Source organism: Eschscholzia californica, unplaced genomic scaffold (genome assembly GCF_041429995.1).
Source record: "Eschscholzia californica isolate CP2 unplaced genomic scaffold, dmEscCali1.0.p SCAF_1, whole genome shotgun sequence".
Classification (NCBI taxonomy): Eukaryota; Viridiplantae; Streptophyta; class Magnoliopsida; order Ranunculales; family Papaveraceae; genus Eschscholzia; species Eschscholzia californica.
The window spans coordinates 6088470-6100590 of NW_028238198.1; the positions used below are offsets into that span (position 1 = coordinate 6088470).

Here is a 12121-nt window from a genome sequence, read left to right on the forward strand (position 1 = left end):
CGGCGGTGACCTTCAACATAAAAAAAAAAATTTTTAATTTTTTTCTCTCTCCTCTCTCTCTCTCCAAATATTTTTTTTCCCTTTCCTCTCTCTCTAGATATGAGAGAGAGAGAGAGGGGGAAAAAAAATTCGAGATAGAGAGGAGAGAGATTTTTTTTTTTTAATGTTTGAAGGTCGCCGGCCGAAAAATTGGCCGGTCGGCGACCTTCGTCGGAGAAGATGATGAGATGGCGTGAAGATGAGGTGGTAGAGAGAGGTGATGAGATGGAGGAGTCTTTTTTTTTATAGCATCTTCTAAAATTAGAAGCCCCTTAGCAATAAAAAGAAACATAAAAGTCAATCTTGTTTGACTAGTTTTAAGAAAAGTCTTTATTCCCCGGAGAATTTTCTTTATTCCCCAAAGCCGCGGCCTTAGGAAACCCCTAATGCTATATAAAGGGGATTTAGTAGTTGTTTAGTTTAATGAAGTTGATCAATAAGAATTCAGTATTTTAATTTTATCTTCTTAGTTTCGGTTCTATAGTCTTTAGACGAAGATCTAAGGTTTTTTCTGAGTTTTAAAAGTTCTAGACGAAGATCTATTTCTTTTCGAAATTTTTTGTTGCGTCATAGTGCTCATATTACTTTCGAAGGAATCTCAAATATTATGTATCCTGTTTTTAACATCTTATAAATAAATGCCACCACATCCCAAATTGTGTCTTGCATTTGAGATGATGTTCCAAAGGAGTTCTTATCTCTTCTTGCACAGCAAAGTTAACCCAAACAAAGGCATGTGCAGGCTGCAGAATGAAGAATACTTTATAGATTGAAGATATTCTATGCAATTCTTCATTTATGAAATTTTGATGTTTATTTATGTAACGTTAACTATTTCGTAGTTTAATGCATTTCAATTTCAACAAAAAAAAGTTCTCAAAATCGAACAAATTGATATTACGTCAACACTTGCTTGCCCAAGTGGTTGAAAGTGTCGACATAAACTCCAAAATCCTGGAGGTCTCAGGTTCGATTCCATGTTTTATTGAACTTGGATTACTAAAGGTGTAAATAATGTAATAAATTTGTCAGGCTTTAGGCCTCTTATGTTGTCGGGCTTTAGGTCTCTTTCATTAATGTTGAACGTAGGCAGTTATCGTGTTTATCACATATTCCTGATAGATCAATGGCTTGTAATGACTATCGTAGATAATAGTCGATTTCAAAAAAAAGAAAAATTGTGCCAATTAAGCAACCTCCAATCAATTTCCAAAAAAAAAATAAGTGCCCACCTGGATCAACTACCACTACGGCCAAGTTGGTTTTCAAATTGATTGAATAGGACCCCGTCTTCAACTAGAATGTGGGTAGTGGGTGGGAATCATGTGGCTGGGAATCATGTGGATAGGTATCAAAAGTTTATTTATTCACGGACCCGATCCTTTCGGTTGACCGAGTGGAAAAACGTCGGTGGATCTTAATGAGTTCTTATCTCTTCTTGCACAATAAAGTTAACTCACTCGGTGGAAGTAGATGCTGTCGGACTTTAGACCTCTTTAATTATTGGTTCTACTTAGGCGGTTATCGTGCTTATCACATCTTAATGATGTATCAATGTCTTGTAACAACTAACGAAGACCGCAGTCGATTTCTCAAAAAAAAAAGAAAAGAAAAAGTAAAGTTAACTCCCTAGAAGGCATCAGTAGAAGGCAGCGAGGTTTTGTTTGTTTTGTAAAAGAGAGATGAAGGTGTGATTGATCTCTTCTAGATGATAGGTTTTGTTTGTTCTGTAAAAGAAAGGTTTTGTTTGTTTTGTAAAAGAGAGAGAGAGAGAGAGGTGTGATTGATCTCTTCTAGATGATAGGTTTTGTTTGTTTTGTAAAAGAAGGAAATTACAGGCACTTGCTATCTCTTTAAGATGATTGGTTTTGTTTGTTTTATAAAAGAAAATAAAATCCGCAGACTCACTCATTTTATATCTTGCATACAATTCCTGCCTCTCTCTCAATCATCGTACCAAGAAGTAGCTAAATCTATGGATATGCCCATTTCCCTCCAACTTCAAAGTATTGTAGGCCTATTAGCCTTCATATCCTTCTTCTTTTATCTAATAAAACCCTTATTAAGTTGTTATAGGGCTACCGAAGTGAGATGTCCGCCGGAGGCTACGGGTTCATGGCCTATAGTCGGTCATCTTCCTCAACTTGTAGGATCTCAACCTCCGTTTAGAGTTCTGGGAGATATGGCTGATAAGTTTGGACCTATCTTCATGATCCGGCAAGGGGTATACCCAACTCTAGTTGTAAGTAGTTGGGAAATGGAAAAGGAATGCTTCACCACCAACGACAAGTTCCTCGCTAGTCGTTCATCTAGTGCTGCTGGAAATCACATGACATATGACTATGCTTTCTTGGCCTTCGCCTTTTACGGCCCATATTGGCGTGAGATTCGTAAAATATCTACCCTCCAATTACTCTCCCCTCGACGCCTTGAGCTGCTCAAGCATATCCCTCACACTGAGATCGACATTTTCATCAAAGGGTTGTACCGAATTTGGGAAGACACCCAACCTAGAAATGGTCCAGTTAAGCTGGAAATGGGGCAAATATTTGGGTATTTGACCTTGAACATTGTATTGAACTTAGTTGTAGGAAAGAGAGTTTGCAACTATGGTGATTCTAACCATGACGATGCGGAAGAAGCTGAGGGTCAAAAACTCTATAAGACAGTAACTGACTTCTTTAAACTATCAGGGGTTTCAGCTGCATCGGATGCTCTTCCGTTCCTAAGCTGGTTTGATTTGGATGGACAAAAAAAGAACATGAAGAAGGTAGCCAAGGAGATGGATATAGTTGCCGAAAAATGGCTTCAAGATAAGAAGTCGAGTTCGTTACTGTCTAGAAGCAGCAAGCGCAGCAATGGCGAGGGCGATGGTAACGACTTCATGGACGTGTTGATATCTATCCTCCCAGATGATAATGAAAAAGGTCCTCTCTTCATCAAACATAGTCGAGATGCTGTTATAAAGGCCACCGCTCTCGTAAGTATTTCTTTGGTAGTTTTTCAAAAATGTCACATAGAAGTGCTGATTTTGGATTTAGGTCCTGATGTTTGCTTTTCGAGTTTGGGTTATAGCCTCACCTTAGACCTTTAAGTTGAATTTCCTTTTTAACTATCGTTATCTCCGTGACCCAATCTACTGCAATAATGTTAATGATTCTGTACTGATGCAGAGTATGATTTTAGGTGCCTCAGACACCACATCTCTTTCTTTGACATGGGCACTCTCCTTATTACTCAACGAGAAAAGAGTCTTAAAAAAGGCTCAAGACGAGCTAGACACGAAAGTTGGCAGAGATAGACGCGTAGAAGACAAAGACATCAAAAACTTAGTCTACCTCCAAGCTATTGTTAAGGAAACACTGCGAATGTACCCAGCAGTTCCAGTTGCACCCCGCGAAACCATCAAAGACTGCAATATCGGAGGGTACAAAGTAAAGGAAGGCACCCGCGTGTTGATGAACATATGGAAGTTGCATCGTGACCCACGAGTGTGGTCAAATCCATCCGAGTTCAGGCCAGAGAGGTTTCTCGACCATGAAGGTGAGGGCAGCAAGATGGATTTTAGGGGTCAACATTTTGAGTATCTACCATTTGGGTCTGGAAGAAGGATGTGCCCAGGGATCAATTTTGCAAGCCAGATCCTTCACATGACATTGGCACGCTTACTACAAGGATTTGATTTGAGCTCACCTTCTTCATCCCCAGTGGATATGACTGAAGGTTCAGGATTGACTCTGCCCAGAGCAACTCCACTTGAAGTACTAATTTCCCCACGCCTTCCTCTCCCACTGTATGATTATTAATTATTATGATTATGTGGAGACGTCTGGCTAAAAAATGAAACGGACTATTACTCCCCGTATGAACAATTAGACGTTTGTATAATACAATTCTCTTATGCTGTTTTAGAGAATCTATCTATAAATAAATCGATGCATAGTTACTGGATTCTATTATGATATCTAAACACCATGATTCAAATGGATTTAATGAATAAGCAAAAGAAACAAATGATACATACCCAAATAATGATGAAAACCTCTGAAGCTTCTGTATTGTTGGAGCAGTTGTCACAGCTTCTTCCTTGCTTTCCTTCATTCTGCTGTAGCATTGCTTGATGGCACGATATGTACGAATCTTCCTTCAACGGGTATGTCAGTTCTTGTTGGTTTCGGGTTACGGAATCAATTCTTGACAGCTAGATAATGTCATACTATAAAATCATATAAATATGAAAACGAACACTTATCTTCTTACTTGATCGAGGCGGGAGTCGTCGCTCTTTTCTTAAGACAGTTGATGTAGATTGTTGCGGAAACGATAAAGTAATAGAATCCACCATTAAAACTATGATAAACGAACTAAATAAACACATAAAATAAAGATAATTCATAAACTTGATTGATTAATTTTTGGGTTATTTCCCTAACGGCCCCCTACTTTGTGACCGGCTTCCCGCCTGACCCCCCCACTTTACGAGAAATACCCGCATGGCCCCCTTCCGTTATAACACCGTTATTGTCTCTCCTCCGTCTCTTTTTCTCTCTCTGTCATGTCACGCCACATCATCTGTTACGTCACCTCATCACCTTCTCCGGCAGAGGTCGCCGGCCGCCAAATTTTCGGCCGGCGACCTTCAAACTAAATTTTTTTCCTCTTCTTCTTCCTCTCTCTCTCTCTCTTCTTCTTCTTCTTGTTCTTCCTCTCTCTCATCTTCTTCCTCTCTCTCTCTCTCTTCCCTTTTCTTCTCACACACTCTCTCTCTAAAATGGCAGGCGAAGGGGGGAATCCTTCGCCGGCCGTCGGTCTGGTTTCCCAGACCGACGGCCGACGAAGGGTTCCCCCCTTCGCCGACCATTTTAGAGAGAGAGAGAGAGTGAGAAGAAAGGGGAAGAGAGAGAGAGAGAGAGGAAGAAGATGAGAGAGAGAGAGAAAGGAAGAAGAAAAAGAAAGAGAAAACAGGAGAGAGAGGAAGAAGAAGAGAATTTTTTTTTTTTAGTTTGAAGGTCGCCGACCGGAAATTTGGCCGGCAGGCGAACTCTGCCGGAAAAGGTGATGAGGTGGCGTAACAAATGATGTGGCGTGACATGACAGAGAGAGAAAAAGAGATGGAGGAGAGAGAGTAACGGTGTTATAACGGAAGGGAGCCATATGAGTATTTCTCGTAAAGTGGGGGGGCCAGGCGGGAAGCTGGTCACAATGTAGGGGGCCATTAGGGAAATAACCCTTAATTTTTCAAGGATGATAATAACGAGAAGGGAGATTTTGACATTCACCCTCACTTTTATATCAATATTAGGACTACACCCCCGTTTTTTTAAAACTTTTGATTTACACCCCCACATGGACGGAAACCGTTAATTCGGAGTTAAGTAGAGTGTGTGCAAAACACACATACGAATTATGACGATTTTGCCCTTTCCAATTTCCAAGCCATCGGCTCTTTCTCTCTCTAGGAATGTTCATCTTCTTTTCTCTCACTTTAAGTTATTATCGGTTTCAAATTGAGCCGAGGTAATCATCATCACCATCATCTCAGGGCCGGCCCTGATAATTCGGTGGCCCGAAGCCATTTAAAAAAATGTGGCCCAGTAAAAACTTGTGCAAAAAATTTCACAAAAAACATAAAATTATTGTGTAAAATTTGGTATTTTATAAGAATCCATTGGTGCTCCTAAATGTGTTAGCTTAAGATTATTTAGTAATTCGTTGAAGACGAAGAAATAGACCAATTGACGGTAATTTTCTCATATTTTCACTCATGTCTACTTAACTAAATCATCCAAATTGAGGTGTATCTCTAATTAAACAAAAGTGTTTTTTGAAAATTAATTAAACAAAGTAGGATGTTGGGTATTTAGTTGAGCTCTTGGTACTCTTGACAATATTAAGCGCAAATAAAATAGTTAACAAATCTATAGATTTATCATTTACTCTTTTGATTAGTTCAACAAAAAGTTCAACAAAAAAAAATGTAGTCTTTTAATTTATCTTTTATTCACAACGCCATTTTCTAGTTCAATTTTTGTTCTATTCGTTGTATTTAATATGTATCGATATATGAATAGAATATAAAATTAAATCATGATTAGTCCTATTAACTACCATGAATCAAAAATATTTTGATCCCGAAAGACATGTAAAGACCGTTCAGGTTGTCTTACATGTTTAAAGCCGATACACACTCTCACATAATATGTATATATTATATATATATTTTATATATATATATATATATATTTACATAAGTCAAAAAATGATAAAATCTATTTCGAACAAATGTGACCTCCAAATATTTTGAGAATAAGATTTTGATTATGGATAAATAATTATATATAAATATTATATGGGGAGGTGATGAATGATGGAATATAAATAAGATTGATTTTTCTGTTGAAAGATAAATAAGATAGATATATTTCAAGAGAAATAAGATAGATTTGATAAATAAAAGTGCAACGTCTCTGGATGGTTGGGATTAAATTAGATGGACATGGTTTTTGGAAAATAGATGGACATGGTTGGGACTTGGGAGTGGGATTGGAGATGAGACAGAGAGGAGATACGATTTACCATGGAAGGGACCCACACTTAAAAAAAAGTTAAAAGAAGTGGGGCCACCCTTAGCTTAGTACTCGTTAGTGGCTGCCGTTACTGATTTTCATTTTTTACGGCAGTGCTGGGCCGCTCAATTGGGCTAAAACTAAGCCTAGAATATACAAACTTTAGAGGCAACTCAGGAAAATTGTGGCCCCTAAAATTTCGTGGCCCAAAGCGAGGCTTTGCTCGCTTTGGGCCAGGGCCGGCTCTGCATCATCTTCAACCTCCCCAAATACTCTTCATGATTTTATAAATTGGTTAGGGTGCTACTATCAATTTTTTATATAATTGGAAGACCAAAACTAGAGTTTCTCTCTCTAGACTTTAGAGAGAGAAAGTAGATCTGGTTAAATTTCTCATATCTAGTTCATCTCATGTTTCATTGATTATCAATTCATCTCACATTTGTAATCTTCATCTAGAGGACTCATCAAGGCAATCATAACAAAAATTGCTAGCTATCAAGTTTCATCCAAGATTTCATCCAAGATTTCATCTTAATTTCTCAACAATCAGTAACATAGATCATCAAATCCTCATAGCAACTCAATTTCAACAACAAGATCAACATCCATTCATCAATAAATATTCACACAAATTCAATTTAATTCCTTAGCCAGCTGTGTGGGTGGGAAGTATTTAAATCAACATCCCAAACATTCGAATTCAGGTAATCATAGATCTTGATTATTTACCAACTATTTCAAAGCTGAATCAATTACAGAATCATATTGAAGATACAAGTGAGAAAGACTCCTCATTAGCAATTTTAGAGAGGTCATAATTTGAGTAATTTCTTACATGATTAATCAAAGACTAATAGAATCGACCATTGCTTCCTGTTGCTACTTTCTCACTCTATAAATTACTTCACCCATTTCAACCATCTCATGTAGGGTAGCGCTCTTTTCTGGTGTGAATGTATGTTTGAGATTTACACTTATGATCATCATGTTGGGGATGGAGATGAGAATGAAATGGTGGTGTTGGCGGTAGTCGGTTGAGAGCAAGATGGTGACGGTGGTCATGGTTGCAGTCAAATATGAATATCAAGAAATTTTTTTGAGTTAATTCCTATATGGCCCCTACTTTGTGACCAGATTCCTTTATGGCCCCCTTTTTTTCGTAAATTCAAATATGGCCCCCTATTTTCAAGTAAATGTCATTACTACCCTTCTTAATTTTAAATTTAAAACATTTAAAAAACATTATTTCCACCTCACCCCTCTCTCTCTCTCTCCACCTCATCTCTCTCTACAACTCACCCATCTCTCTCTACAACTCACCCATCTCTCTCTCTCCAATTCACCTCTCTATCTTTCCAACTCACCTCTCTCTCTTCCAACTCACCTCTCTCTCTCTATCCAACTCACCTTCATCTTCCCCGATTAAGGTCGCCGGCCGGAAAATTTTCCGGCCGGCGACCTTATTCGGGGAAGATGAAGGTGAGTTGGATAGAGAGAGAGAGGTGAGTTGGAAGAGAGAGAGGTGAGTTGGAAAGATAGAGAGGTGAATTGGAGAGAGAGAGATGGGTGAGTTGTAGAGAGAGATGAGGTGGAGAGAGAGAGAAGGGTGAGGTGGAAATAATGTTTTTTAAATGTTTTAAATTTAAAATTAAGAAGGACAGTAATGACATTTACTTGAAAATAGGGGGCCATATTTGAATTTACGAAAAAAAGGGGGCCATAAAGGAAGCTGGTCACAAAGTAGGGGGCCATATAGGAATTAACTCAATTTTTTTTTATTTTGTTGTAATATATTAAGAAGATGTTGGTGGTGGATTGAGAAGATGGGATGGCGACAATAGTGGTGGATGATGATTGGTGGAGCGATTAATGGTGAAAGAAAGAAGATGGTATTGAAGCGGAAATTAAAATGGAAATAAGGGCATTCTCGTCCTGATTCACACATGCAGCTCACACACACTAAATTTAACTCTGTGTTGATGGTTTTAGTTCACGTGGGGGTGTAAGTCAAAAGTTTTTAAAAAACGAGGGTGTAGTCCTAATATTGATATTAAAATGGGGGTGAATGTCAAAATCTCCCTAACGAGAACCTAGAGTCTCTTATATAGAGATTTAGGGGGGGGTAGTGGTTCAGGACATTGGAGGACACTCAGAGACAAAATGTTCCAGAGACATTTCAAGACATTTCGGGACATTTGTCCGTAGACAAAATGTCTTTATGGACATTTCAGGACATTTGATTCATAGACAAAATGTCTCAGAGACATTTCAAGACATTTGGTTCATGGACAAAATGTCCTGGGGACATTTCAACATATTGAATCTATGGACGAAATGTGTAGTGGATATTATTATTATTATTATTATTATTTATTATTATTATTATTATTATTATTATTATTATTATTATTATTATTATCTCATCATTGAAGGATAATTAATAGACATTTATTATTTTAATATTATCATTATTGTCAAACCATATGAAATAATATATTTGTACTCATGTTTCAATAATATATTTTTCGACTTTTGTGGACATATGTGGATATCTGAGGACATTGATGGCAGTTGGTAGACATTTATTATTTTAATGTCTAATCATACGAAATAAATTTGTCCTACTACTTTGAAAATATATTTTTCGACTTTCGTAGACATCCGTGAATATCTGTGGACATTGATAGATATTTAGTTGATATTTATTATTTTTAATATTATTACTGTCTTACCATATGAAATAAAAAAAATTAATTAATATTTCTAAATATATATTTTTCGACTTTCGTAGACATCTGTAGATATCTGTGGACATTGATGGACAATTAGTAAATATTTATTATTTAATATAGTTAAATATTAATATAATATAATAATATAATATAATATAATATAATATAATAATATAGTATATAATAATAAGATAATATTATAATAATATGATTTGATAATAATAATTATTTTTATTACCTTCCTTACTCAAATATATAATAATAATAATAATAATAATAATAATAATAATAATAATAATAATAATAGTAATAATAATAATAATACAATAATGTAGTAATATAATAATAAGATAATATTATTATAATATGATTTGGTAATAATAATTATTTTTATTATCTTCCTTACTCAAATGTTCCCAAGTGTCTTCCATATTTTGAGAGACATTTTCTCTCCAAAAGCTCTCCAAATTTACACTAAAATGTCTCCAAATGTCCCCAAAAACAATTTGTCTTGAAATGTCCCTAATTTCGTGTCCTGAACGAATAACACAGACATTTGGAGACATTTGAAATGTCTCCAACCAATAACACGGACATTTGGGGACATTTGAAATGTCCCCAACCAATAACACGGACATTTGGGAACATTTCAAATGTCCCCAACCAATAACACGGACATTGGGGGACATGAAAATGTCCCTCAATGTCCCCAACCACTACCCCCCCCCCCCCCCCCCCCCCCCCCCCCCCTTAGACAATCCTAGATAAACATGAATTAAGAAAGTAAATATCTTCTAATTAATCATAAACTCTTCTTAATCAAAATTGAACTTCTAAAACAGGGAAACTTCTTAACAAAATATGGGCTTAATATCACTTTGGCCGATTGGCCCATTAGCCCTGTCCCCTTGGCTCTTCTAGCCGTGTAGCTCCATCATCTCCTCTTCTTTCTAGAAGGTTTGCTCCGAACCTTCCGTTAAGGTTGATGTTACCACATACGAAGATATCAACAAGGCGATCCTTTATTCCCATTTGGCAAGAAAGGTGCTGAAAATCCGAAGAAGACAAATATGGCCGAAATCACCAAGTAAAATCTGAATCCAATGATATCAAGAGTCTTGCAAAAGCAATAGGAGTGAATAAAGGGCTAATAAGTTACGACATCTGCCATCATCTTGAAATTGGAAGAAGAAGACCAAAAATACTACGTTTCTTTGAATAGAAAAATCACCCTCGAATATCTTCCACCACTTTCTCATAAGCTTTGTTTCCTTTAGATCACGAACAAAGAAAACGATCTTCCCACGTTCATCTTCATATTGAAAGACCAAAACTCTATCATAATAATTTTGTTTCAATAAATCACATAAAAGAGTGGAAGAATCAAATAGCATTGCCATAGTGGCTTCTTTGTTCGACAATTTGGATTTTGGTTTCGGGGTATGTTAATTGTTGGGAGATAAAACCAATGACGACACCAATTGATGTGGAAGAATTTTGTGATTCAAAACAAAGATGTCTTCTCTTGTAATTGGATATGAATCAAATAATTGGTCCGAACTTGGATGTTTCATATCACAACTGGGGTTTAGATCTGATTAAGAAAAATTACTTCCTTCTTCTTCCTCCGCCATTGAAAGAATTTTGTTCCTTATGTCAAAAACTTCTCCTTCAATATCATCGATCACAAAGATCGAAGTAACTTTGGAGAACTGTCTTCTCGATTCAATCTTTGTTTCCACATATGACAAATATTCATCCAAAGGAAGAAAAACAAACCTGTCTTTAGTTTTCAATTTATATGAATTTTTTCTTTTGATTAATAAGTCTCCATTGCATCGCATTGAATTTTTAATAGATTCTTTCAAACATATGTTGCTCAACCAAAAAGGCTTTATCTTTGAAAACTAAAGACAGGTTTGTTTTTCTTCCTTTGGATGAATAAACTATTTTATTTACATAATTTTCCAACAATCCCCCACATGAGTGAAATTACCAATAGAAGACGGACAACATACAAACATATGACAAACATACACGTGAGAGCACAACATTAGATACCATGCAATTGGAAAGATAGTTTTTGGCTTTGAATCTTCCTACTAGTTTTGGATGAGGATGTTTTCATGGTCCAGCCTACTAGTGTTGTGGATGAATCTAAGAAAAATAGGGTATTTCATCTTCATAAGTCCTTATATGGTTTTAAACAAGCTCCAAAGGCCTGGTACACCAGATTTGCCTCTTTTCTGATTGATTTTGGATTTCAAAAAAGTGCTACAGATCATTCAATGTTTGTGTTTCAGGCTAATAGTCACACATTGGTTTTACTTCTTTATGTGGATGATATCATTCTCACTAGGTCTTCTCCTGATTTGATTTGTTCTTTAGTTCACTCTCTTCAGGGTGCATTTGCCTTGAAAGATTTGGGTAACTTGCATTATTTTTTGGGCATTGAAGTATCACCTTTTCCTTCTTCTTCTGGACTTCTGTTAACTCAAAACAAGTACACATTGGAGCTTCTTCAGAAAGCAGAGCTTCTTGACTCTAAAAGATGATGGTGTTCTGCTGGCTGATCCTACTCATTATAGGGGCCTTGTTGGTGGTCTTCAATACTACACTATGAGAAGACCTGATATTGCTTTTGGGGTCAATTATGTGGCTCAATTTATGCAAGCTCCCAGAGATGTTCATCTCCAGCTGGTTAAGAGAATTTTCAGGTATCTCAAGGGCTCTCTTGGCTCTGGTATTTCGATTAAACCAGGAGATATCACTTCTCTCACT

At 36.6% G+C, this 12121-nt stretch overlaps 1 protein-coding gene across 1 annotated transcript; it reads left to right on the top strand.

Moving 5' to 3' along the window:
* The first annotated feature begins 1434 nt into the window (after positions 1 to 1434).
* On the top strand, positions 1435 to 3993 carry LOC147563599 (cytochrome P450 CYP82D47-like). The gene is made up of 2 exons (XM_086639035.1): positions 1435 to 3019; positions 3213 to 3993. The coding sequence occupies exons 1-2, from the start codon at positions 1898 to 1900 to the stop codon at positions 3843 to 3845; spliced, it is 1755 nt and encodes a 584-aa protein (XP_086495161.1). The 5' UTR covers positions 1435 to 1897; the 3' UTR covers positions 3846 to 3993.
* The last annotated feature ends 8128 nt before the right edge of the window (positions 3994 to 12121 follow it).

Bases quoted from the DNA above. Each gene is read 5' to 3' on its own strand.
- LOC147563599 (XM_086639035.1), top strand. From the start codon at position 1,898: ATGATTGGTTTTGTTTGTTTTATAAAAGAAAATAAAATCCGCAGACTC. The intron at 3,020-3,212 runs GTAAGTATTTCT...GTACTGATGCAG, and splicing joins TTATAAAGGCCACCGCTCTC to AGTATGATTTTAGGTGCCTC.